Source organism: Haliaeetus albicilla, chromosome 9 (genome assembly GCF_947461875.1).
Source record: "Haliaeetus albicilla chromosome 9, bHalAlb1.1, whole genome shotgun sequence".
NCBI classification, from domain to species: Eukaryota; Metazoa; Chordata; class Aves; order Accipitriformes; family Accipitridae; genus Haliaeetus; species Haliaeetus albicilla.
In genome coordinates, this window is record NC_091491.1 from 16,154,887 (window position 1) to 16,182,476 (window position 27,590).

Consider the following 27,590-nt stretch of genomic DNA (forward strand, 5'->3'; position numbering starts at 1 on the left):
GTACATATAGTGTTTGTTACCTTGATATGCAAAATGGCTGTTCCTGGTGGGTGGGCATCTGTTATTGATCGTAGCAGCTTCCCACTAGCCAGATCCCACATTGTGATCTGCAAGCAGACTATTCTCAGTACACATGCCAAAGGGTTCTCTCCACCACCTTGCACGTTAGTATATCAATAAATTTCTATATTCCCAATATCATCCTGGGTTAGTAGGGTCTTCATATCAAAGAAAAATGATCTGAAACCTGTTTCCACCCTTTGTTTTACAAGCAGTTTACTTATCTGCTTACACTCTCACTGACAAAATTAGTGTTATCTTCACAACTGAATCATGTCCTTTTGGCAAGCTCTCACCACCTGCCCGAACTTACTCACCTCACAGCTATCTGCCTGATAACACAATTAAAGAATGTAAGATAACTTTGCTACTACACACTGTTCAAAGTGGTTCATTGCATTTGTCTCAGAATCAGTGAACAGTTGAATAATCTGTGCTAACACTCATTAGCAAAACTCAAACATCTCCACAGCTACCATGAACCTTGTCACTCCTCTCCTGCGTTTGCTTGGCATGACAGGTCAGATGGGAGTATACAGCTTGGCTTGCACTTGGATATTAAATTCAAGCAATTTTTCAACTAAGAAGCAGGAAGTCCCAAAGTATTTACTCCATAAATGAGGAATATTTAGCCCAGAAAAGCTGAGATTACAATTTTAATCAAACTTTTTATTGGAAATATTATTTTACATGGTTCCATATATCATCTGTCAAAGATCTATAGACCAATGTTTCAGAACTGCTGCTCCAAAATATTTTATCTGAGTATCATTTAAAACCATCCACTGCTCTGCATGGATCAAATCTGCATTTCCACATGGTCTGGAGCAGTCTGTCATTTAGCCCTGTCATAGGCACTGGAATGTGTTTTATCTAGAATGAAGGTGAAAGCCAAAGCAGCAAAGGGAAATGAAACTAAAAAGCAAAACAAAGCAGCCTTCTTTGTATTCCATGGACCTCTAAATGTTACCAAGTTAACTTCTATCCATTTTGGTTTAGTTTTAGTCTTACAACTTCAGGAATTGCTTTCTCTCTTTTGGTTCAGAGAAGGGCATAAAACTGCAACAGCAGACTCAAACCCTTTTTCCCCTGCATTCAAAAGCTATGCTGCTTCTGTCATACCACAGAAGTAAGGTGTTAGTAAAAATGAACTTTGGGGCTAGATACCAGTTTCAGGACTTTCCACTCATCACCACAGTAAAAACTAGCTTTAATTACAAAGCATAGAACTCACAAAGTGACCTAGAAAGACTAAGCTGGTTGTCCTGGTGCACCATTGCACATTTCAGTTTATCATATTCTGCATTATCCATTTCCTTCACAGAAACCTACCCCAAACAATCTGAGTTATCTCACTTCATGCAGGAATTGGCTGGCCCAAAAAGCTCAGGGCAGATTAAGCTATGCATACTGCTTCTCAACACAAAACTAACAAACAGCTACGTATTGAGTGTGCTTGGCTTGGAGCTATTTTCACCTCTGGATAGTCTCTCAGTAACAGTCTGCAGAAGAACAGAGCACTGGACCATCTCATCTTATGGGAATTACCTGTCCTTTTGCAAAGCCACACAGGAGTCTCGAACAGTCATTGTTGATACTGAGAGCGGAGACAGCCCCATACTGGGCCCCAACAGCAGTGCTGCCCAGACACAGCCGAAGTGCCTGGTTTTGATCTAGAGCAGAACAATTAGTAAGAAATTAAAAAGAAAGAAAGAGCAATGATTAAAATTAACATCATGCAATTATTTACATATACAATTCACCTGGGGTACATAAATGATTCACAGACTTACCATTAAGTTCTTAAAAAAGAGTTTAAAAGACAAGAGCACATGTTAGTACAGACATAGTGGGACACTGTCTTGCAGGGAAATACAAAGATTATTTTTAAAAATACAAAACAGGCACAGGGAATATGGAAATGCAGAGGTATTACAAACTGATGAAGAAACTACTAGAAAAATCAAAGCAATATCTAGCTTTCCTTTTGCTATTCTGCAATGATGCTTAAGTTGTAGCAAGGAAGATGACAGAAAATTAATCCTATCTTCTGAGCCTTATACTTCTGTATGCCGATTTGAACAGCAACAACTCCCCACACGGGCTTTTGGTAAGTGTAATTTTACATAACTTTTATTCTTTGGTTTTGTTGATAAAGGCCAGAAGCTGGAGGGAAAATGTGAACTTATGTCCCCAAACTGCACAGTTAAAATGCTCGATGAGTTCTTGTGCACATAGCTCTTTCTTTATAAGGAAACAGTAATGATCACCACACTGCAACAGAACTTCCTGAGACACAGGCTACTGCAAAGGAGGTGCTAATGCCTGCACAGCCTCCTAGGGGACTGGACTGCTGCATGGCCATGCCCTGTGTGCCCCCCTGCAGACAACAAAGCTCAGGCACCTCTGTTTGTGGTAAGGTCTTCTACGCTTCCACCACGAAAGACTAAAAATTGCTTTATAAGATGTTGCATTTCAGGCATTATGAATTATAACCCTCTGCCTGTCTTTGCTGCGTTGCTCTTAAAAGCTAAGAAAACAAGTGTTCTGGATCTGCTTTCTCCATGTCTCTCCGTTTTTGTCCTGCTTTTGAGTGGGGGAGGAAGATGCGATGCTTTGTGAGGACTGTTGGAATGAAGACTAGAGACTTGAAATACATCAGAAGTGCCACAACAACACTGCATGCAGGATTTCACTTTGAGCAAGGAAAGGAAAGGACAGGATCCAGGGGAACAGACAGCAGCAGAGCACCAGAAACTCCCAGAACTGCCCAAGGCATGGGACACATTTCTCCAAGTTGCAGCACTGCTAGCAATGTGCTAGATGTGAAACAGAGCATGGATGTATCTCTTATTTCTTCCCCAATACAAAGTGGTGTATTCATCAATCTGCACAGACAGATTGATGGCTGAGCACACATATGGTGGGAATCACATTTCAGATTCTACCAGTATTAAGAGGCATTACTGGGAGGACTGAAAAATAAACAATAGCAAGAAGAGTACCTGAACTCACAGACTACTCTAAAGCACTGTATACAGTGAGGAGAAAGGCTAGAGCCAAGTTCAAATACTTTTTCCACTCTATTTCTTGTTTTCCTGCATCTACCTTGATAAACTCATCTGTGTAGTGGCCCAAAAGAAAGTAAAAAGTTCCTGTTCCTGCAAAGTCTAGATAGCAGTGGCAGAGAGGTAGGGATAGAGAGGGTGTTACAAACTCCACTTGTTCTGCACACCAAGTGAGACAGGGCCTGAGAGAGACAGAAAGGCCATACTCTGTCTTGCAAATGCACAAGGAAGGCTCAGGTATTATAGAAAACTGTCAGTTTTGATCTAAAACATGACAACAGTAGTGGTCAAGAGAACACTAGATGTTATGGGTGCTCAGAGACATCAGAATTCTTGTGAACGTTGAAGAGCTCCACTCTTGAAATTTGGGGAGGGAGAAGAGAAAGGTGCCTTTGGTTGACCATATCAATGAAAATTATCATCTCTTCATCAGGTGACAAGCAGCCCAGGCAGTTCTGGAAAGGCTACCTGTTCTCCATGTACTTCTGTTCTGCTGTGCCTGCCAGTGCAACACCTGCTGCTGCATGAAGAAGGAAGCATCTCTGCTTTCTTCCTCTGCAATCTGGCTTATGCCAAGCACAGAACAAGGGAGTTGCATTTTCAAATGAGAACTGACATTTGCTTGTTTACACTTAAAAACATTTAATAAAGATACTGCTTCTACTGTAAGAGATATGCAGTTGAAGTACAGGTAGATGAAGATTATTTTTCACAGTTAAATAATCAGAAACTGTGTAAAACACTAGTTTTCATTAGCTTTCCAAATGAATGTGACATTGTTCAAGATAAAATCCTCTGAAAGCCAAGGAGAACGTGAGGGTTCAAACTGGCAGAACCTACATGTACAGAAGCAGCTCTGAAAGCTACTGTGTAAATAGATATCTAAATTTTATACGCCTTAACACTCATGTTTAGTTAAACAAAGGATGTATACAATTCAAGTGATTACACTGTGAATGGCTGCCATCACTCAATACATAAGAGGAACATGGAACCAAAACTACTTCAGTATTACTATAGCAAGAAATTAGAAAAAGCAACATGCAATTCATTGCATCTGTCACTCAAGCACAATGCAGAGCCTTCCTGAAGGTCAGTCTGAAGCCACGGAGCCACAGCAAACCACAGTACCTTCCGCTCCAGGGGCCAGGCAGGGTGTTTCAGCCACCACCTCTATTACCAAGCCCAAGGCAGTGGAAACACTTCAAAACTAAGGCCATTGCTCTGCACACAACTCTCCTTATTAGGATAAGAAGAAAGCAGAAGCTGTGTGATGGAAGTAAAAATCTTCCTTTGCCATGCTACTAGAAAACACCTTGACATCACTGTGACAAGAAGGTACATGGCATAGATCAGAACAGGTCAAAATAAAAGAAGAAAAATCATGGAAGATTTCCATGGAAGCTCAGAACACAGAGCTACAGTTGGAAAACAAGTTCCCCAAAAGGTATTATCCAAATGGTGTCTTTCAAGTCCCACAGAAATAATTCCTGTTCCAGAGGTCTGGAAATACAGTTCATTTACCAAAAGAGCATCAGCCAACCATAGAAATATGTTTAAAAATAAAGTGAATACTACAGCTCTTGCTATTAAAGGTGAATTGCATTCTGTTCTTTCCACTTCAGCTTAAACCTGTCAGTAAGTCAATCAATACACTGGTTCCTGTAAGACATGAAAAAGGAGAATCTTTCACAGCTTTCTCTGAAAAAGGCAGCAGCTTCAGAATCACTACTACTTTCAATCCAGCTTTACATCTTTATAGGTATACCTGCATGAACTTTCAAATCCATTTTCTTCTTCCCTCACCCATAATGTCAATTAAAAATAAACAAGATCCCCACTCCACCCGAAAATTAAATGCTTTGTATGAAGGTATTCCTTCCTAAGAAGGAAGTGCCCATTGTTTGCCAGAGATGCATTTTTAGAGTTGAGAAAGCTAACCCCAGAGAAACCCATGCCAGTATTTGTTCTTGTTTCCAGCCAGTCAAAAGATGACACACAAGGAGAAGCCATTAGATAAGATTTTTTTAAAAACTAACTACAAATAAGATGGACAAAATTGCTTCCAAAGCAAAGCAAGATGCCTGAATCAATGAGCTCTTATTAATTAACTGGTAGAGTAATAAAAATGGATAAAAGCAAAAGGTTATAAAAGCTGATCTGTGATTTACCAGACTAATATTAATCAGCTTTGAATTAAGGCACCTTTAGGATTAAGCATAAAAAGCTTTTTCCAATGCTTGAAACAAAGGTGGCTATCAATTGTAAAAAAAAAAAAATTAATTTTGCAATTTACATAAAGCAATTCTTCATCTGAAAAATTTCTGGCAGTAACTGTTTTTGTTGCTCTCAAAGTCTGAAGTTTCATCTGAAAAATTTCTGGCAGTAACTGTTTTTGTTGCTCTCAAAGTCTGAAGTCAAAACAAAGCAGCACTTTGATACAGCTCTACAAGCATAAAAACAAGTTTGTGAACATGAAATGTCACTTTCCAGAACAAAGAATAAGAATAGCACTCCAGAAGTTATTAGATCTCAGATCACCAGGTTTTCATCAAGATCTTTTCCTTAAGCCTTGATTCCCTGAGTTTGAAAGGCCTGCTTTATTTCCTGCAGAATTACTCAAATATTACAAATTTTATGAATAGGTCCTTTCCTCCCACCTTTATTAAGCACAATACCAGTAAATGCTCTCCCAGGAGGTATATCCCTCTTGGGCCTGAGGATCAGGAGGACAATAGATGATGAGCTAATGGGACAGGCTGCAGACACCATCTCCCCCAGTAACACAACAGCTGTCCCCTAAACAAGGACATGCTGAACCCTCCTCCCCGCCCCCTGCCCTCAGCTTAAGCTAGCGAAATGATTACTCAGAGCAGGGGTTATGTCAGACCAACTGTGGCTTCCACATCAGAAACCCACTGCTCCCTCCTCAGCTGCGTAACCAGTGCACAAGCAGAGCTTTCAGAAGTTGCTGTCTGCTGGCATGGGTTTCACAGAGTCTCTGGCTTGTGGCTCTTTGAATTGAGTTCCTACTCCATAGTGTTCCCACTTAACAGCTCTCAGGCAGAAATGGATGGCGATCTCATGGAAGAGCATTTGCCCAGCCCCTAAATATTGCCTTTACAAACAGCTATGGACCTGCTACCCTGAAACATTATAAACAGCACATGACATGCGCCTCTGCTGTTCTTGCCTGGAGAATTTGGAAGTGTGCAATGCACATGCATTCAATAACCAATTCCCCAACTGACCAGCAGTTACTATCCACTGACTGGTTACTGTACTGCCTTACTTGCTACTTATCTGGCATCTTAAATTCTGGCACAGACAACATGCAAACTGGGCAAGACAGGAGTTGTTCATGCAGGGTATGTGCACAGTGCAGTGTTACTGTACCTTTTCCTTTTCAGTCCACACAGAAAGGGCCAAAAGAGGAAAGAAAGAGCCAGAAATCAATATAAAAGAAAGGAGTGAGGTAACAAACAGCATATATATGATAATTTTCAAAGATAGAGAGAACCTTCAGATTTTGCTGATAGAGTTTCCTTTTGTTAACATTTCCCCTTTTGATTTATTCAAGTAACTGACAGGATGCTGTAACAGCTAGTGTTTTGAAACCAAGCAATTTAAAAAGCATATGGAATCACTGAAGAGAAATTAGTTTATAAATTTGAACTTCATTGTATTGAAGAAGAAAAAAAAAAAAGAAATCTGAGAGGAAATAAAACTGGAAGTTCCCAGTGACATAACTGGTAAAACTATTTTCAACAGTTGCCACCAGCCAGCCAATCAACTCCCTATTAACTTCAAAAAACAACCAAGAACAACAGTCCCCAATACCTAGTTCTAATGCTGTCTTTAGGTACTTACATTACCTGTTTTCTCAAGATATCATGCTACCCCCACAGCTCAACAAAGACTCAAGACACTAACCACAAGTTTTACAGCCAACAGAAAATAAATGGTTCAACATTAATCAAAACAAAGTTTAGCTACATAGAAATTTTCTGTCCGAAACATAAAGCCTCCGTGAAAAATAACACATTTCAGTGAGTTCTGTTTAAAGGTTAGTTTTTGAGTAGTGTAAAAAAACTCTTAGCTCTTCTAGAAAGATAGAGGAAAAAACCTCTAAAGATTATTTGTTTCTTGTTCCAGGCTTGCTGGGAGAGCACTTCTCCACTCCAGCTAGCAATCCTCAAGAAAAGTCATGGCACACAGCATAATTGTTCATTTGCACAACGCTCACAACTCCAAACAATTTTCAGAAAGAATTTGGCAAAAGGATGGCCCTCATTTATATTAAAAAAAGAAATCCCAAAAGCGAGCACTAGAAACAAGCTAAGGGTCATAATCCTAAAGCACAAAAAACTGTCATTATCCAAATGTGGTAACAAAGCATCAAACAGAAGATAAACTACCTGAAAGATAGGTAAAAAAATGAGAACACCAAACTTTTCAGTAACGTCAGATCATGTAACAAACGGCAAATACCAGAAATGGCAGATTGAGAGGTTTAAATGGGTTGTTAGGAATATTTTTCCCCTGCAAAATTATGTGGCCCTGAAGCAGGTTACCAGAGGAGTGTCTGCATGCACGTTTGCCTGTCGGGCAGTATTTTCCATCCGTGTTTTTCAAGACTTGGCTAGACAAAGCCAGGTCTGCCCCAACCCAGTTATTGGCAACAGTCCTGCACCAAACGGGGTGACTACAGGCCTCCAGACATCGCTTCCTACCAACACTTCTGCAACACTTATAGGATGTCAGACAGTTGGCATCTAATCCAACTCTAATCTATAAGAAAAATAGTTTTCCAGAGATTAGATGTGCAATCTGAGAACTGTCCTGTGATAGTTTTTCAAAACCCAACAGAAGCATTCAAAAAAGCAGAATGAAAGCTACCCAAGTCTTCCTTAAAAAGGACAAAGCAGACAAGTTAAGAGGTATAGGCAGACTTATGAGAAGAGACAAATGAAATAGCTAAAGTCAAATATATGAAAGAAAAGATAAAGGGTCAAAAAATTTGCTATTGACACAAAACTTTTCAGACAAATTTGAACATCAGCAACGTTCAACCAGAAAATGGACCTGCATTTTTGCAGGCAAAAAAAGGTGATGTTTCCATTGTACAGTATAAACCATGCACGCAGCTCACAAAACTTCAGGGAGTAAAACTCATCCTAATCAACACATCTAGTAGAAAAATGTTTTCATAAAAAAAGTACAGAAATTGATCGGCCTACAGACATAAACTGCTGGTTTAAATTACACAATAAAACCAAGCCAGAACACTAACCCTCCCTCTTTACACACAAGAAGGCCTTATACAGCCATACCCTGTGAGGATTTCTCTCTCTGCAGATAGATCTGAGAGCACTGGGGTCAACACCCAAGTTTTAGTTACAGAACTGAAATAATTTAGCAGAGAACAGAAGTGTCGAGGAAGCGTTTGTGCCCATATCTGAAACAAAGTTGGATGACATACTTTAATTCCTCATCACCTTTAAGTTACAGCATAGACTCACAGAGTAACTTCGGTTGCAAGACCTCCCTGGCTGTGGAGGTCTCTGTCCCAGTCCTGCTGCTCCAAGCAAAGTCAACAAGATCAGCTTGCTCAGGGCCTTGCTGAGTTTTGAATAGCCCCAGGGAAGGAGATTTCACAACCTCTCTCAACCCTTATCTAATGCTTCAGCACCCTTACAGTGAAAAATTTAATCAGACCTTCCCATGTTGCAACTTGGGTCCACTGCCTCTTACCTAACACCATGGACCTTTGAGAAGGGTCTGAGTCTCTCCTCTGTACCTTTCCATTAGGCAGCAGAAGATAGCAACATGATGTCCCCTTAGCCACCTTCTCTCCATGCAGAAGAAAACCAATTCTCTCAGCTTCTCCTCATGCATCATGTGCTTCAGCCCTGTAATCACTTTGGTGACCCCCCTCCACTGGGCTCATTGTGGTACATCAACATCTATCTTGTACTGAGCAGCCCAAAACCGGACACAGTACTTCAGATGTGATCTCACAAGTGCAGAATAGAGGGGAGTAATAATCAGAGTAAAAATGTATTCCATAGTAGCGATATTGGAGATCTCCACATGCTAGACAAATTTTAGAAAAACCAAAGATCTACTACTAAAAACTCAGTCAGATCATGTGTTGAATGTAGCAGGTAAATTATTTATATTCAGATTAAGCACATCCTCTAATTGTTTCAATACTGGATTAAGCAAATGGCATCAAATAGTTTAATGTCTAAACACCCAGGAAGGTGAGTCTTACACTGCCACAGTCTTTCCCATCCTTCTTTTGTACCCTGTCCCTGTAACTTTTGGTCTCTTGAATAATTTCAGCCAATTTTGAGAAAAAAGTAAAGAAGATAATTAAAATTCTAAAGTTGTTAAGAATTTGGTGCCTCATAGACAAAAGGTGCAAAAACTCGATGTGTACGGGAGCAATTCCAGAGCTGTTCTCACCCAGCTGGTAAGCTGGACAAACAGAGGCACAAGCTCAGAAACTTTTTTAAGTTAAGTTTGGTGATAAGAGGAAGGAAAGAATAACAGAATGAAGGGACACAGACATGACTGGTGCAGGGAAGGTCAGGGAAGGAGAAACCTATGATGCAAGCCTGCAGGTAGCCATGGGTCAGAAGTTCCACTTCCCAAGGAATACACTTTAATTTTCCCCAATGCTTGCAGCTATTATGTCATAGGGGAGAAGATGATTAATAGTGTATGAGGTGGTGGTTGTATACTGGTTCTGATTTCTTCCACGTGAAAACAGAGTAATTTAAACATAGAAAAGGCTCTTTAGACAATTGCCACAGAGCTAGATTTCTCAATATCAATGTGCCAATCCCCAACAAAGCAGAAGAAATATGTGAATAAGGACAACTGAAATATTACTTGTGCTTTATTTCTTTACTGAAAGAAAATCTCATTTAGTACAAACAGAACATATTAGAAGAAATCCACCTTGCAGTTCTAATCCAGGCTGGGTTTTTTTGCTTTTGTGTGTTTGGTTGTTGTTTTTCTTTAGGATCATTAAAATGCAAAAACCTTAAAACTTTATTTTTAACTTACCAAATATCAGTGCTAACCCATGGGAAGTCCCCACTGCTACCAGATTTGATGCTGCCTGAAATAATCATGCAGAAAGATTGAAAGTAGAAGAAATGTCAGTCACAAATCCACCACTTAAACTCTCACTACACTCATGCAACTAACAAGCTCAACTAACAAGCCCTGGTGATGACATGAAAAAGTGCAGAGCATGGCATTTGATCAGCAGAGGGGCAGCGGGGCAGCTAAAGGTTGAACTCTGCCCCCAGAAACCAGATCTTTCATGCTTCTTCTCCCACCCCTCATATTTGAAAATTCTTAGTAAGGGTAAGAAGGAAGATGCATTTATCAGCTGTCTTTAATTACTGCTTTAACAAACTTGCAGGAAAACTAACTATACAGTACTTTAAAATTGTTAGAGTACTTACAATTGCTGTGGGCAAGCCAGCATCCACTTTGTCCTAGAAAAAAAGGACAAATAATGAGTAAGAGAGACAGAACTCCCAGCTCTGTGCATGTCTCTAATAATTAGAACTACAACACGCAGAAAAATCAACACAAGTTGCATTTTAATAGTCCCACCAGGGCAGACAGTGCTGAGGGAACCACTGGCTAGAAATACCCAGAATGGATGAGAAAGTGCACAGAAATGGAGAGGAAGCAGAATATCCTGTAATTCCCTATGAAAGTTACTGTGCTCTTCTCAAAACAGCCTAATCTTAATAACAGTTTCCAATATTCTCTGTGTACATGGCATAGACATTGATTACAAAACTACTTCCCTTTCCCCTCTCAAGCACACCTTATTAGCGTCCCATTCAGGTGGCTTACCCACACCCCCATCAATGCAAGTGATAGCCAGTGGCAGCACACTAACATTGAGATCCTGGTCACACAGCCATCACAAAACACTCACAGATGAGTCACTTGTATTCTATTCTAACAAGCCTACCTTGCATGCTTCAGAAATCATACACTTCATAAATCACCACCTTAGCACTGATCTTGGACAGTCAGTTTTTCCCTGGCAGTACGATCTACAGACCAGCTCTCTTGCATCTGTGCCTGAAGTGCAGTCACACACATGGGACTGTGCAAACCTGCTCCTCACTCAGCTCAGAACAAGTGTGTTCTGAGCCTGCTGCAGGCATTAAGAAAACCTGTTACCAGCACCTTCAAGCAAGCAGAACAATAGCACTGCTATAACTTTATATTAACATTTCCCGCCAGGTTTAATGACATCTAGCAACACGAATCAGTGTTAAAGAGAACCTACCATATTGCTGCTGCAATAAGTCAGCTAATACCTGATTCACTACTGGCTAGGGATTACTAGTCGGTAGTTCAGGTGCCAAACATGTTAGTATTATCCAGAACTAATAGTAGGGGGAAAGAGGAGATCACGCAAACAGCCCTCCACAACAAGAGGTTCAAATTTTTCTTAATGGAATGTGACCAGGAGAAAAATACACTTACTGCTGCAGACACTATTTGGGCAGAAATTCCTTTCAGAAGCGAGAGACGTATAACTGATCCATGGAGTGAGAGAGAATCTGGGAGTTTTTTCTTCCTAAGAAAAAAAGAAATAAACCAAATGCTTTAGAGCAAAATGAAAGTTTGGAACTTTGCCTAACCCACAGCTAAACTAGCAGGTAAATTCTGCATACACTTGTAACTCATGCAGTTTCCATTCCTATTCTTGGGGCCTACATGCACAGAATGAAACAGACATGACATTACTAGCAAAGCCTGCTATGCACCACTGTGCCTGCACAAAATCTGTTTTTAACTCATCTCCCGGGAGGGGGGGGGGGGAATTCTTCAAACAGATTGTCAGTTTCAAGCACATATCTGCAAACCTTAGAATTTATTAATAAAGCCTGAAAGCAACACTTTTGCTCTTCCAGTGAGTCAGGAAGTTTCAGCCCTTAAAGGTGAATATCTAAGGAAAATACACAATTGGAAAAGGCTCATTAGCAGAATACAGACCCCTAGGAAAACTGGATGCATGCTTAAAGAATAACACTCAATTAAAACACAGCTGATATGATATGAAAGGTTAAGTGTCTCTGTTTATGGAGAAAATGTCTTTAAAAAGTAACTAGTGTACAGGGAACAGTTATTTCTAAAGAGCATTGGTATACTGTAGCACACACAGTAGAGGGTAAATCCCCAGGAAAGTTGCAATTCTGTTGCCAAGCACACACCACCAGAAAGCCAAATTTCCAAAACTCACAGGGAAACCTTTGCTTCTTATCTCTTCAGAGGAGCACAAATAAGTAGCTCACATGTTGGTTAAAGAAACATGTTGTTAATACCTTATATTATGGCTAAGGACCCCTAAACATGGCAACTAGCTTTACCCAAAGGTGACAATAACACTTCCAGGTTTTTCTGCCCACTCTGTACTGGAAACTGGTTAAGCCACTCCAGGTAACATTTCCCTCAATACAAACCATCTTATTTGAAAAAAGAAGGGACAGTGTCAGTACACCACCATAAACCATCACATTTAAGAGTGTTTATATCCTATACAATTGCTCATGCAACAATCACAACTTCTTATGGCACATAAGGCGGCCATGGAAGTGGCTCAGGATGCAGGATGAGGCCATCATTTGAGTAATTAATGAGACAAGTCAGCAGTATTATAGCTAATTATCACGTTCCAGGCTGCCTTTAGATGTCAAGATTAGCATTCCATTTACAGGAGTGACAGCAGTTCACTTGCTTTTTAAAAATAACCACCAGCTGCTTGCAGACTCTGGAAGTCATCAGACACACCTTTGGAAAGATTTTCTTTAAAGTCATCATGGTTCAGTGTTTTAAAGATTCCATTAAAATTCAGAGAAATGTAAATACTCCATCTCCCATAAAATGCATTTATTGCTCAAACAGGCAAGCCCTCAGCGCAAAACTAAATCCCATCTTTGCCTACTTGATCTTGCAGGAATAACACTACTCTGTCAAAAGCACCGTCACTGGAGTCCCTGCAGCATCCCCCTGGGACGTCAACACTAGGATATAACAGCAGGAGACAAAATCCACACATGCAATTAAAATGTTACTACCCAAATAACAGACAAATTGCATGCTCAGAGCAAAGGTCAGGGAGGAGGCAGCAGGAGGTTGCCTTAGGAAGTTTCAACTGTTCTTAGCTTTGGATTGTCCTACCCACTCAAAAAAAGAAGAATTTCTTTTTAATGGATCTAAGCAGTGCTCCTTCAAATATCATTTAACCTCCTAGGGTATGAGTCCTGCAGTACCTTTTCAGGTGTGTCCGGTCCCCGCTGTCAGAGCTTGCTACAGAAGATGTGTCATAGGAGTGTGTATCTGTGTTATCAATGTTCAAGAGAAAGGGATCCTCCAAAATGAAAGACTCCTCTTCATCATCAGTCTGAAGAAAGAGAATCTCCACAGCTTACTAAATGTTCAAAATGCACAACACCCTAACTAAAACATTAGCAAAATAGCATCAATTAAGCAGAAAAATCAAGAAGGAGAGGACAAGACAGTCTCATACGTAAAAACCAGAAATACGTATTATTTTACTAGACAGATTCTGTGGAAGAACTGGTTTCCAGAATTCACAACAATCACAGAAGTGGGCTGGAGAGAAAGTTATTCAACTAATCCTTCTTCCCCAGCTATTATCTACTCCATCAAAACTTCAACAGACCTTTGACTAAGCTGTTCTCAAAATTCTCCAATTGCCAAGAGAAGGCCTAGACTCCAGCACTTCACCACGTGGTGGCTAAGAGTCTAGTAGTCCCTCCGGCTGCTACAAGGGTTGATTTTGCTCTTGTCTGTGCTATTCTGCTGGTGATATCTCTCTCTTCTCAAGCTTAGCCCTGAATTTTTTTTTATTATTTTATATTTTCATTTTATAATATTTTATATTTTATTTTATAATATTTTAGGTTTTGTTTAAACAGCCATTCTCCCTGACATCTTCTAAATTCAGTACAGTTCATGTTGCTCTCGAAGCTCAGAGCCAGAGAGAACAAACACAATATCCCAATTAATGCCAAAGATGGTCCTCATTTGTCTTACAGCTGGCAGACCTGTGCCCATTAAGTATCTCTTTTTCCAGTGGAGCTGTATACCCTTCTGGTTCAGTCAGGTTGTTTTCCACTAAAATCCTTTTCAGAAGATGCTTTGCAAGTCATTCCTATCCCATATATACTGAGATAAATAGCACTGAAGTAAGACTTTGTATTTGTCTGCATTGAACTACACTTTCTTCATGATTACCTCTCAAGTTTAAGACTTGGATTCTACTCTGACATGGATGTGACTGCATCTCCTTACAATTTGGTATCAACCCAAATTTAGTTAAGTTCCCTCTGCCTTCATCACCCAAGGCATCAGCAGAAACAGGACATATGTCTGTACGCTACCCCTTCTACTATTCCTCTTGTTCCTAGACTGTATCTGCTTGGGGCACCTTATACCTGTATCTTTAATACAGCTTTTTAATAGAACTGTCACCTCTCCCAGGCTCCTCTTCCCTCTATACCAACTTCCTAGGCAGTCCAACCACCAATTTCCTCAGTTCGTTAACAAGCTTCATTTCTTGAATTTTATCTTTACTTCCATGCCCTTCTTTTCCTTCTAAGAACCATGCACTCATGTGGCTATTGTAAAAAATGCTCTGAATTGGATACAAGCAAGACAGTCGGTTCTGCCCTGCAAGGTACTACAGGCAACATCAGATGTTGAGACAGTTCATTACTCCTGCCATAGGGCTAAATACATGAAACATACAAAATAAATGGAGCTGTGAAAAATCTAGTTCTCATCTCCTCCCACAACTTAAGAACTACCTGGAATTTTCTGCATTTATTTTTAGTTTTAAAACAAACAAAAAACCCACAACCGAAAAAAACAACCAAAACCATTGACGACCCTGACCTTTAATAGACTATATAGTTAGTCTTCAGGTGACTGTCCAAATCCACAGGTGAACATGCTTAAACTTGATGGAAATCCTTTGTTTCAGCTGTGGATATTTCGATTGAAAAAACAAAATTCCATACTACACACTATACAGCAATTACTCAACCAAGCATGTACTTTGTCAGCTATCAGTATCAGGAAATTATAAAGTTATACAATTTTATTTCCCAGGAAAAACACAATATGAGAAGAACCAAAGGAGTATGGACTGCCTCGTCTTAGTTTCCGCCTGTCTTAGAGCATGTCCAACGGACCACTCACCTCATTTAAGATGCTCTCCAGTGTTGGAGGGGTATCAACTTGAGGAATGTCGAATTCTTTGTCATCAATCTGTACATCAGAAACCACAGACTGAGTTTAGGTTGCCTATTCCACCTTCCAAACTTTTTCCCAACTAAAGAAAAAAAAAAGCAGCTATGCATGCACTCTTTCCAACATACCTCTGCCCAGAAAGGCACCACGTATACTACAATTTCTCCTATTCAAAATGCATTCTCTGAAATTTGGCATTGCAAGACAGAACAAGAGATATTTAGTATCAAAAATAGTTCTCTGACCTATGCCCAGATCTGAAATTTCAAATGCCTTTTTTTCTTTGTTATTTCTAAAGATCACTAACAGTGTTACACTGCCTTTCTAATACAGACAGACATCAGTACACAACATTTTTTTTCTGACTGCTTACTAATGGGAAAAAACGTCGTTTTCTTTAAAATAAAGATGCTTTTATCTGAGACTTGCATTACCAAAAATCAAGCACAACTATTATAGGAAGGCTAGCCCCAGCACCTCTGTCCTACTCACCTACGAAACTACTACTGTTCTGTCCCCACACCTCCTCGGTGGCCACGGAGTTAAAACTGGCTGACTACACGACTAAGGTCTGACGCAGGATTGTTTTAGACTCTTGACTGCCTGCTCCTCTAGCAAGTGTATAGTACAAGCGTGCCTGTTACCTGCATTTTGCCCCCCAGCAAGAACCGCGTCCCTGCGAGTTCTTAGGGGAGACTCAACCACGGTGAAAGTTACCCCCGTTTTCAGCGTCAGGCAGAGCACCGGCGGGACCAACGCCAGCGACCGAAACGGCTGATCAGCGGCGGGGTCTCGCCACGCCACCCGCCCCACGGACCTTCCCTCACGGCTGCCTGAGGGGGCCCGCGCCCGCCCGCCCCGCCGACGAGCGGCGCTGAGGGGAAGGGAGCGGCCCGGCCGGCCGGGGGCCGGCACAGACACCGCGGGGCTCCGCGGCCCGCCCGTGTCCGCCTCACCGCCGCCCTTGGGCCGCTTCAGCCGGAGGGAGGGAGAGCTCCGGAGGCGGCGGGCAGGGAGCCGCGCAGAGGTTCGCGACGCACCAGCTCGCTGCGTGAGTCCAGCTCGCGGTCGAGTTCCGCCGCGCTCAGCCGGTGCGCGGGCGGCTCCGGGCACGGCTCGGCCTCCGGTCCGGCGAGGCAGACGCCCTGCTCCGGCGCCGCCTCCATCGCCAGGCTACGGGACGCGGCGGCCGCCACAACAGGCCGGCACCGCCCGGACTCGAACCGGCTTCCGGAGACGCCCCCCTCCCTGCGCAAGCGCAGCCCGGCACGGCCACCCTCCTCCGTGCCGGCCTTAAAGGGACCGCGGCGCCCCGCGCTGCCGGGAAGGACAGAGCCGGCGGTGCTGCCGCACGAAATCCTTTTATTTAATGGGGAATCCCGCGTCCGCTCCACGACGACGGCTGGGAAATCGGGCCCGGGACCGACGGGGGCGTTAGCCTCCGAGGAAAATAAAAGGGGAAAAAAAAAATTAGTAACAGGTAAAGAAATGAAACACAAACATGCATTGCACCCCTTCCAGACCCATGGTGCCTTAGCTAAAGCCAAGTGGGTTTTGCTACAATTCCCAGCATTTTGGGGCCCAGGATTTGGTATGAACAGTGCCAGTCTGCAGCTGTATCCCAGCAAAGCCAAGAAAAAGCATCACTGCAGGTTAGAAATTGGGTGAGAGACAAAAGCCTTTGGGAATGCACAGCTAATTTTAGACAACATAAGAGCTGGTGTATCAAGATTTGGTGCCTGAGTGTTTGTGTTTTCTTTTAAAAACCACCTGGAAAAGTTGATCAGCATTTGCAGCTAGTTCAGTATTTCAGTTATTCAAGAGAGAAGAAAGCCATAAGGGGGGATAAGTACTGACAAATGTAAAGTAAAACACACATTGGAAGGATAAATACTTAAGAGTTTAACGATCTCAGCCACCCAAGCTAACCTGGTCTGTTATTTGTGCCTACACATACTGTTTCAAGGTGACACTACCCTGTGTACTGATCTGTCAGAGGCTGGGGGAAGAGCCCATGTTGTGCCCATTTGGAGGAATGGCCCCTCTGGTGTCTGACTAGCAGCAGCAGCTGAATCGTCATTTAGGGTTCCAGCTTTAGCAACATAGCACATACTAAGGGCATAAAGAGCATCCTACTGCCATGGCTGCCTTACCTATTTGGCCTTCCTGTTGTTATTCCTGAAGAGCAGCTATGTATCCCTCCTCTCTGGAGAAGGCTCTGTCTTGTACCTAGTAGCAAGAGCACGTGGATGAGCAAGGAACATCCTGAGTGTCCTCTTACCCTCTAGGTGAGCATCTGCCAGGCAGGTCCCCACTTTCCACTTCCACCTGAGCAGGAACCAGTCCTCCTGCTGTCACTCAGGCCAGGCTCAGCTCAGCAGTGAGAGCAGAGGATCTATCTCTCCAGGGTTACCTTCTGAGCTCCAAATCAGTTGACTAGCAAGAGCTGGGGAAAAAGCATTCACAGAAACAGGCCAGCCAATGTCACCAGAGAGTGCTACTCAGTGGAGACAGCTTGCAGTTACCAACACAGGTAGACCTGTGTTGATTCAGGAGACCACACACAAAAAGACATCCCTACAGCAGTGGCTCAGCAGACCAGCTGGGCTGAGGAGAGGTAGGCCTGGGGCCGTCTCTGGTTTCAGCTCTGAGGACTGCCCAGCTGCTCTAAGGATACACCCTGTACCAGCAGTGCCCAGGCTAGGAATCTGGAACAAAACCAGAGTTGTGACACTTAAGGCCTCCAGGCTGACGAAAGATTTAATAGCAGTCTACAGAAGTCATCGGTGACATGGAGAAGGTGACTAGGGAATAAGAGTCACTTCAGCATATGAGAACTAGAGAGGAATTAAGTCATGCTATCGCATAGCGAGTTCAGAACAAACAAAGGGCAGCAGTTTTTTGGTAATGCTTTTCCGAACAGCACCCTGGCAGCAGCAGGCTGCTGGAGTTTGCTGGGCTGGCTCTAGGCTCTGACACCAGAGCTCACTGCTGGAAGGAGGAAAACATTTGCCATGCAATAGCCCAGGGCTTTATAGCAGGCACTACAGACTGCACAACCACTGTACTATAGAGCTGCTGAAAGGTAGATTAATTGATCACACAGTGATATCCAGAACACACACAGTGATATCCAGAACACAGGCACCAAGTCCCTACAGCTGTAGTTCAGTGAGAAAGATGAGCAGAGCTCCAGAACAGACTCCAGGCAGAAATGCACAGAAGCAGTCACATCAAGAAACAAAAATGACTAAGATTGCAATGAACCGTCCCCCACCACAGCCTAAGAAATGCCATCTCACAGACCTCCTAGAGATCCTGGAATTTGAAGCTGATTAGGAAGGTAGCTTTAAGGAATAAAATAAATGCTTAGGGTAGGTGAAAAGGTGAAGAGAAGTCACAGTAGAGTTTCTCTTTCATCCTGCAGAGCTGGATGGTATGTACTACTCTGCTCATCAAGAGGACAGAGGTTTTGAAAAACACAATCACACTTTCCAGCTTCCTCCATCTAGATAGGCTTCACAGGCTTGTGGACACTCAAGCAGCACACTAACCAGATTTCAGAGACAGTCCAGACAAAAGGACAGGATTTTTGCGAAGAGGTAACTCTGCTTTAGAGCTATGCTGGCACTGGGGAGCTGAACCTTTCCTCTGGCATGCACATCTACAGGTATTTAAGGAATTAGTGACTGATTACCACCACACACTTTCCTCCATGTTCTAAAGCCTTCCTTTCCACTGCCAGCTGTTCCAGGATGGTCTTCTGCAGCAATGGTGCATTCACTCCTCTTACAATAGCTACTAATTCTCCTCCCTAAAATGCATGAAAAGTAAATCAGTTAGGAAGTGCTCAAGTAGTGCCCTCTGGGCTCTGGAAATCACCAGAGCAGCACACCAAGTATGGTATTATGTACCAGGCCCTCCTCCCCAACAGAGCTGCTCTGCTCCAGAACAAGCGGGAAGCTTTGGAACAACATTCTTTATCGTTCCTGATAAGTCTTAGGATGAACCAAAGCAGCTTGTGAAAGGAGTGAGGTCCTGCAGTAGCAGGAGGCTGAACATGAAGGCCCCACAGGGCAAAACACTTGTTCATGTGCTAACATGGCGTGAATACTACTCACATGGACTCAGCCAGCCACAAGACCCTGTGGACACATACAACTTTCAGGAAGTCACAGGGATCCCTGGACGTGAATGATAGGGATTTTCATTACTAAGATACCCTCCCATGGAGGGGGAAAGGGACATGAAATACAGCCATCCATCACAGGCTACACGGGCCTCCCCCCAGGAAAAAACAAAACAAAACAAACCTCAACAATCTCTACCTAGAGGAGTTCCTGCAACTTTGTGCAATATCTGCCTTTCACTCACCTGTGCAATTTAAACTGTTTTACTTCATGCACACCTTAATCTCTCAATTGTTTTTTTAATTAATAAAACAAAATTACATTGTTCTGTTTCTTGGTGGCAAAGCAGAAGATCTTTAAATTTAAACTCTGTCTGTACATTCTTATCCGTGCAGCACTTGATCACCAGTAGATACTGGCAGATATAGAGCAAATAAAATTGTACTGTTGCACATGAAAGAAAAAGCATCTCTCTCAAAAAGAACAGTTATTCCCACTGGGAAGTGATATTTACTGCTATGCGACTACTGTAACAATATTTTCACTCACTGCATAGAACAGAAAGACAGGCTTGCATTTTCCTCTGTATTTTTTCAGAGCATCAATGGAATCAACTTCAGCCTAAAAGGAATGTAAAAGAAAACAGGTGTTTCTAGAAAACCATTTCTGCTTCAGAGGAATACACATGGAACTGCCTGGACTCAAGACATCCTCAGCTGGCTGGTGCTCATCCCCCACGTACAGCAAAACACCTCTGAGTCCCAGTCTTACAGGCCAAAATGACACTAGTCAGGGCCAGGGCCACAATCGACTTCCAGCTCAGTACCAGCAACCTAAGAAGCAGGCAGATGCCTGGCAGGTCTCACCTGCAGGGGTTGGAACAGCAGCTCTTGTGAGGCAGGGATATCTATCTCACTGCAGCTTGCCTAAGTGAATCCCAGAGAAAAAGCCTGTAAAACTTAAATGGGGGCCCCCTGTCTGTAAGGAGTGCAAGAAGTGACAGGAGGACCTGTGGTGGCAGCAGCAGAGGCAGCAGGAGGCTGCAAGGAGTGCTGAGCAGGAGCCTCCACGGGAAACCTCACTGCCCATGGCTGTGTCAGCATCCATGAGAAACCCCACTGCCCACGGCTGTCAGCAATCAAGTGCTGGCCTTCAGCCAGGAAAGGCATTTAAACACAGAATCACAGCATGATTGAGGTAGGGAGGAACTTCTGAAGGGCTCTAGTCCAAGACCCTGCCCAAAGCAGGGCTAGTCTCAGTGTTATAGGAGGTTGCTCAAAGCTGCATTAGTTTTGAGCATCTGCAAGAATCGGTGCTCCACAGCCTCTCTGGGAACTTGTCCCAGTGTCCAACCACTCCTATACTGAATACCTTCTCCTTCTATCTACTTGGATTTTTCCCTGCTGCAACTTGATCCCATTGTCTGTTATTCTTTTACTGTGTACCACTGAGAAATGGCAAAATGAGAAATTGGTGAACAAACCCAGAAATCTGAAAAGTACAGAACACAGTTAAAGCCTGAAAATTCTTAACTATGTGAGTTCTTATTGCTGTAACCAAGAGTCTGGATTTGGCAGACTCACTCACACAATCTGGAACTCCTGGACTGTTACCATTTGGACTGAATATTGGAAAGATAAATGACTTCAGCCTTTAGTTACTTGCTAATTTCAGGGGACTAGATATTTTAAGCAGTGCCAAATTAGATCTTACCACAGCAAAATGCAGGAGATCACTGCCAACTTCATTCCTTACTTTTCGGAAAAGATCCACTACTGTTTTGCATGGACCACACCAGGCTTGAAACGCATCAACAACTGCAAGCAGGAAAATTAGTAAGAATGAGGTCAAAATGGGTCAGTTTAGACATAGACCAATAGGTTGGTTTGTGTACTTTTCCACTTTGCAGCATAATCATTTGGAAGGAGACTGCAAAAGGGTGCTAGTGCAATAAGAAGAATCTTGAAAACCTCTGAGGATTGAGGTTGTCTCCTCTGGTGACCTCTGCAGCATTGCCCTCCTGGGGAAGGAGATTTTCCTCCTGTCCAACATGAATTTCCCAAGCTGCAACTTGTGGCTGTTGCTCCCATAGTTCTGTCTGGAGTATGGCAGGACTCCTGCTGAGTGCTAGAAGGGCTATGGATTCAATTTTGAAGTAGAAAATATCATACTCTTTCAAGGTTTCAAATGCTAGATCAGAGGATGAAATCACATTATAAAATAACAAGCCAATAACAATGATAAGGACTCGTCTTTAGAAGAAACATTGACATGGCTATGACCTTGGAGGTACCAGATTTTCTAGGGAAAACTGCTGCACAGAGGTAGAGCACATGAGGCTTACCTAACAGCCCTTTAACCTCCCCCCTCCTTGAGAACCAGGGCTGTTTCTCGCATTGGGGACTGGGGACAGTCCTGCTCCAAGCGGGTGGCTGGACTGGAGACTCCAGAAGCTCCTGCACTAGCATTGCTTTGATTGCATGATAATTGTCCCACACAAATGAAAAAAGACTACAACTTCTAGCTAGTCTCACTTCTGTTTGCGTATGTATTTCTTCCATTCAGGGCAAGAGGAATGGAGGGGCTGGCGGAACATCTCTATCGGTAGTAACTGATTCCTAAAAGTACTGGTGTCCTTTTAACACAGAACAAAAGCAATCTAGTACACTGACCAAACCCTTACCAATGAGTCCTTTGAGACACAGCATTTCTTCCCAAAGCTCCTGGCTATTGATGTTAACCTGTGTGAAAATTTAAAAACACAGTAAAAGCAAGAGTAAGTCATCAGGTACTACCTGACTGCTGCAAACGTGCTGACAAATCACTTCATGCTTGCACTTAAGATGGACACATCTGCCTGAAGAGGTATTACCTGAGCACTCGGGAAACCCTTTTGACTGTGATCCTCTCACCTCTGACCAGCTGGGCAAGGCCAAGCTGTGCTAGAACATGAATGGAAGACCTCTGAGAAAAAACAGCTGAAGTTGGATATCCTCACTCCCAAACTCTCATTCCTTCCCCGCTTCCCACATACTCTTGCTACTACCTGACACCAGCTCTTAGACACCCATCAGGAAGCCAGCTAACTCTGTAGAAAAGCTTACTGGATTAGAGACTCGTTGTATGACAAGAACCAAGGAAAGGCAGATGGAAAGGGTAGCAGCATCCAGCCAAGAGCAAGCCCTCCCCTGTTTAGTGGCAGCAACTACTTTAACAGTCTGGCTGCTTGGGGACCCCAGACTCAGTTTGTAGAGAGACTAAGAGTTAGTTGTTTGGGGGGAGACTGGGGACACAGTTCCCTGCATCTTATCAGGGCCTCTGGCTGACTGACCAGAGCCCTGCCTGAACCTACCAGGCTGTGTCATATATGGCGTAAGAGGGAAGGTCTGTGAAATACCCATACAGCCTCAGTTTTTTCCTGGCACTCAACTCCATGCAGCAAGATCTGAGAGCAGGGAAGAGCTCCAGATGTTTCTCCTGTGCTTTGCCATAGCATACAGCCCTGCAGGTGTGCAGGTACTAGGAAGAGCAGCAGGCAGCAGGGATGAGGGACCCCAAGCTCCCTACTGCAGCACTCCTGCTATAGAAGAAACAAAGACTTACTTCGTTTTCACTTAAATGGAAGTCTGACATGTGATGTTTTAACACAGGATAGCAGCTAAAACAGTTAAGAGCTACTGACAGATAACTGACTGGACTGGTTCTCTGCAGGCTGCCCAGATGACCGCACAAGAAGCAGGGACTTGGAGGAGAGCCACACACACGTTGACAACCACTAGGTCCCAGCTCAGCAGGGACCTCCCCTCAGAGCCAGCATAGTGCTCAAAAGCAGCAGTGAGGTGGTGGTCTGGGCTGACCTGCAGCATTCAGAGTGCTGCTTCAACATGCTCGTCTCCAGCGTGCATCCTCCTTTCCTCACCCCTGTTTCAGACCCAGCCCTCATCACATTTTCTAAGTCAGATGATTCTCCACCAGCAGTTTCTCACCTTGCCTGCACACAAGCTATACTACTTTGTTAAGATGTTTCAGTCTTGATAAAATAAGCTAGTAAATACACAGCTTTCATAATGTCTGGGCACTAGAGGGTGGTCTGAGCCAGGCATGTCCTTACCTGAATTAGTGGCTGCCATCTAAAGACTTCCAAAACAGTGAACAACAGACAGCATAGAAAGATCTAGGTTGAAAGGGATCTGCAGAGTTCTTAGTCTAATCCCCTGCTCAAAGCTCAGTGTTAGATCAGGTTGCTCAGGAGCTTACCCAGTCAAGGATGCCCTAAACAATTCCATACATTGTGCCACGTACTATATTATACCACACCTCCATTACTGTAATTAGAAAGGAAAATATCTTTAGCATCTTCCCCATCTTACAGAACTTGCCCCTCAGTATGTACTTCAAAAAACACAGTATAAGTTAAAAAAAAAAAAAAAAAAGAAAAGAAAAAAGGCTTCTTGAGAAATGTTAAGATCTGGTTTTGTTCACCCTGAACGATGATGATTCCTAATAACCTTCTCAACCGGTATCATTAATTCTAACTATATTTAGTCTACACTGCAAGACAGTAAGTTGTAATAAGGCCAGCTATTTTACAATAATTAAGACTAAAGTGCATTAAAGGACTGCTAGAATTGCAAAGTCAACAATTCCAACAGTGGAAACTCCAGTGCAAATTAAATGGCCTCTTACAAATTTTCAGAGATGTCACTGGAGGTCATACAGTACAGTTTCTCCAGGACCCCACCTCACTCAGAGAATGGAGAGTTGTTCAAACACATCTGTCTGTTCAGCACACGACCCCAAGCCTAATTTTTTCAGAGAACACCTGCAGAATTAAGAAATTTAGTTATTCCAGTTATCACTAGTGCTAGGATCACTCCTGGAGCATTTCACAGAATGTTAATGAGTTCAAATGATTTATGATAATAATTTGTGATAATGAGTTCAGCTGTGAATTCAGCTGATGGACTCAGAAAGTAATGCCAGCACCCTTCAAAGTGCTTTGCTGATTTGGATGCCCTGAGGCTGCTAGGACTTGGCTTTTCTCTAATATAACCAGAACTTTTCTAGGCCATCACATCATGTCCTACATGAGGTTCAGCTTTCATCTGCAGATGTGAACAATCACATTTTTTGTAGATCTAGACCCAGCTTTCCCTTCGTTGCCAAAGGCGCAAAGCCTGGTTGATGTAATTTTCCTCACCGCACAGGAACACAGTTGGACAAACAGCAGTAGAAATGATTTTTACCTTAATAAAGTGATCTTCTTTCTCTTACACAAATGTTCACATTTTCACTCCATGCTTTCCAGTTTTAACAGTGAATAAACAAGGTTATAGACCCCATAATCTCCTTCAGTATTTCTCTCTTGTGTTTCAAAATTTGAAGGAGACCTTCATAACCTATTTCGGGTTTTTTCAATGTTTTTGCATACTAAACTGCTCTCGGAAACCCTCTCTCCCCTATGCAGGTAGTTATAAAGCATTATTACGTCAGTTGCGCAGTGTAAAGACAGAAATATTCCTCTACATATCATTGTGAAATAGGTTTTTCAGCCTTTGAACTTTTCTTGTACCTCCTAACTTTTCCACCTTCACAGCTATCTTTCTAAATATGTGAACTGGTCAGAAATGTTCAGTGACGCTTGCCATTCAGGAGAAACCCCCTGTTTCCCAGTTCCCTATTTCTAATTGTCCCATGAAACACAGACGCATTTTGATTTATGAAAGCGGCCAAACCCATGACAGCTTGTAGCAGCTCTGAAACAAAACCTGCAGCCCCATAGCAACCTCCCTCTGCACCCCACAGCACTGACTTTGGGGGACAGATTTGACTTGCCATGTTTTCCCATGCTTCCTACCTTCCTTCAGGAATGTTTTTCCACCACAAGGACCTCACAATACAGTTTTGCCAGCAGAATCTGGGATACCCCAAGACTGAACTTCATCCTTTGCACTTACTACAAGTTTAAAAAGATATTTTAAAAGCCTGGCTCCTACTGACCTGCAGTACTACCTCCTTTTTCTTTGCAGCCATCCTTCTGCAGGAACAAAGGTCCTTAGAGCAGCAGTCCCAAGCGCAAAGCACTGCAGATGCCCTCCAATTATGTGAATCCAACTGCTGGCTAACCTGCACCACAGAGAAAGCTTTTAACCCATCTTTGCTCCTTCACCCAGGACGCAGAGCCTCCAGCAGCATTCCTGCCCTGTTGGAGGGAGCAGGATTACCTCAGCAGCACCCAAAGCCCGGACACGGCTCTGCTTGCACCCTTTTCATAGAGGTGAGGTGCTGCTGTGGGGCCTGAATTGCTGCTCACTTTGAGAGACACAGCAGCCTGTCCCCTCCTCACCCCGTGAGAGTGGCAGAAGCAAACCAGTCCCAGCCAGGGCCCAGCAGTACCTGCGCGGTGGCTGGCAGCACCCCAGCGCTGCTATGGCAGCCCTGGTAACATCCGGGCAGAGCAGCAGCCCAGCCCGCCCTGCTCCTTTCTCAGCATCCGCTGCAGCTGGGAGGTTCAGCTCCATCTCCTCTGTTACTCCTATTCAAGCAGCAGCAGCTGTAGCCCCTCCACCTCCTCTTTGCCTGCCAAACCTGCCCAACTCCCCCCAGCAGGCCCCGTGCCCCCAGCCTACTGCACACTCCTTGGCTCCAGTTTTGCCCCGTCCCTCCCAAACTGAGGGCACAAAACAAGGCACGGAATCCAGATGTGACCTCCCTAGCACTGAGCACAGGGGATAAGCTGCTGGCCCCCCTCCAAATGCAGCTCAATTGTTGAAGTTGGTTGGGGTTGTTTTTTCTTATTTGCAGTGAGCGCACAGCACCTGTGCCCAGCACCGCCCCAGGGTGATGCCCATTTGGGCAGGGCTGCTGCTCATCCTGTCCATTCCCACGCCTGGCATCACTGGGCTCCAGAGGCAGACCTCGGTGGTGCTGCTGCTTGTCACACAGCACTTGATGTCTAGTGGCCTGGTCCTCCAGCTGGTCAAGGTCCCTCCTGGTTGAGGATTTGGCTTTTGGCACGTCAACTCCCCTAGTGCCCCTGGCAACCTGAGGGGACACTGTCCAGTACCTCCAGGGCACACGGTGGGGCTGAGCCATGGCAGGGGCTCCCCTGCCTCCAGCACCAGCTCAGCAGAGCAAAGTGCATCCCTGGATGCCTCCAGCAACTGTCTCTTTTTGTAGAAATAAGCTTCCAGTAAAGTCCTGGTGATTTTAACCCCCACTGAAATTTTGCACGTTTACACCTATCATGCGCTTACATTTTAGGATTCCCAAAGAGAGTCCTGTTAAACCCATTTTCTAGTCTTCAACAATCTAATCTCATGCACTTGAATTATTCTTCTTCCTGCTGTGCCGCTGCTTCAGCAGCTTCATAGAGGTGCAGCATCTACTGCAATGGCTGTAAAAATAAATTTTAAAAAATATGAGATGTTTGCTTTAAGAATATACTGGCAAAAGATACCTTTGAGCAGGTCACTTAGCTTCTTTCACTATTACAATGCAAATCTGTGGTTGGAACAACAGCCAAATTATAAGTCTCAACTGACTTTCTGTGTGGGAGAGACTACTCCAAATGTGGACTGGAGGTGGTGGGGAGCAACCAACTGTAGCACTTGTCTGACAACTAGCATGCCAAACTCCATACAGAACTATTCACCTTTTGACACAGGTAACCTTGGAGAGAAGGACTACCATCACTGGACCCAGATATAAAGAGTGGACATACTTATCAAAATTCATTAGGACTGGTTTTCAGAAGAGAAATGGCACAAGGAACAGCAGAAATCCTGGTGATTTGTATTATGTCCAGACAAACTATACTTCTTTGGTTCTGCAAACAACCCTGTAATTCACAAGAGGCTGCTACCTAAATAAAGTTGGTAAAGATCTGGCCAACCAGCAAACAAGTTTGTTCCCACTGTGAATCTCAGGCTAGCAATTGTCAGTCTGTAGAGAGGCTGGCACAGAAAGCTGAGATTTCTCCATGAAGCTGAGAAAAATCTAGATG

At 43.4% G+C, this 27,590-nt stretch overlaps 2 protein-coding genes across 6 annotated transcripts in view; both read right to left on the bottom strand.

Moving 5' to 3' along the window:
• Nucleotides 1-16,638, bottom strand: part of VPS8 (VPS8 subunit of CORVET complex) — an 85,024-nt gene extending 68,386 nt beyond the window's left edge. For 3 of the 4 annotated variants that reach the window (XM_069791824.1, XM_069791825.1, XM_069791823.1), the window contains exons 1-8: nucleotides 16,496-16,638; nucleotides 15,405-15,473; nucleotides 13,451-13,581; nucleotides 11,661-11,754; nucleotides 10,613-10,645; nucleotides 10,206-10,260; nucleotides 1,609-1,733; nucleotides 21-107 (exon numbers count right to left, since the gene is read on the bottom strand). In XM_069791824.1, coding sequence (XP_069647925.1) covers nucleotides 21-107; nucleotides 1,609-1,733; nucleotides 10,206-10,260; nucleotides 10,613-10,645; nucleotides 11,661-11,754; nucleotides 13,451-13,581; nucleotides 15,405-15,473; nucleotides 16,496-16,621 — 720 coding nt within the window. In that variant the 5' untranslated portion in view covers nucleotides 16,622-16,638. Of the gene's footprint in view, nucleotides 1-20; nucleotides 108-1,608; nucleotides 1,734-10,205; nucleotides 10,261-10,612; nucleotides 10,646-11,660; nucleotides 11,755-13,450; nucleotides 13,582-15,404; nucleotides 15,474-16,099; nucleotides 16,416-16,495 lie in introns of those variants that run through there. The other variant, XM_069791826.1, reaches the window with a different exon arrangement.
• Nucleotides 16,639-16,801: 163 nt separating this feature from the next.
• On the bottom strand, nucleotides 16,802-27,448 carry NME9 (NME/NM23 family member 9). 2 transcript variants are annotated; one of them, XM_069791839.1, is made up of 8 exons: nucleotides 26,842-27,448; nucleotides 25,586-25,711; nucleotides 22,269-22,326; nucleotides 21,299-21,402; nucleotides 20,135-20,206; nucleotides 19,153-19,269; nucleotides 17,609-17,684; nucleotides 16,835-16,894 (listed from the first exon to the last, which is right to left on the bottom strand). In XM_069791839.1, the coding sequence occupies exons 2-7, from the start codon at nucleotides 25,616-25,618 to the stop codon at nucleotides 17,628-17,630; spliced, it is 441 nt and encodes a 146-aa protein (XP_069647940.1). In that variant the 5' UTR covers nucleotides 25,619-25,711; nucleotides 26,842-27,448; the 3' UTR covers nucleotides 16,835-16,894; nucleotides 17,609-17,627. The 2 variants fall into 2 exon arrangements, with proteins under 2 accessions (XP_069647941.1, XP_069647940.1); XM_069791840.1 differs by lacking the exon at nucleotides 26,842-27,448 and having other exon boundaries at nucleotides 16,802-16,894; nucleotides 19,163-19,269; nucleotides 25,586-26,102.
• Nucleotides 27,449-27,590: the final 142 nt, after the last annotated feature.

Coding starts and splice junctions, on each gene's coding strand:
- NME9 (XM_069791839.1), bottom strand. CDS start 25,618: ATGGCTGCAAAGAAAAAGGAGGTAGTACTGCAG. Junction 21,403..22,268: donor GTGTCTCAAAGGACTCATTG/GTAAGGGTTTGG, acceptor TCCTGCTTGCAG/TTGTTGATGCGTTTCAAGCC. Junction 17,685..19,152: donor ATGGAGGAAAGTGTGTGGTG/GTAATCAGTCAC, acceptor TCTTGCTACTAG/GTACAAGACAGAGCCTTCTC.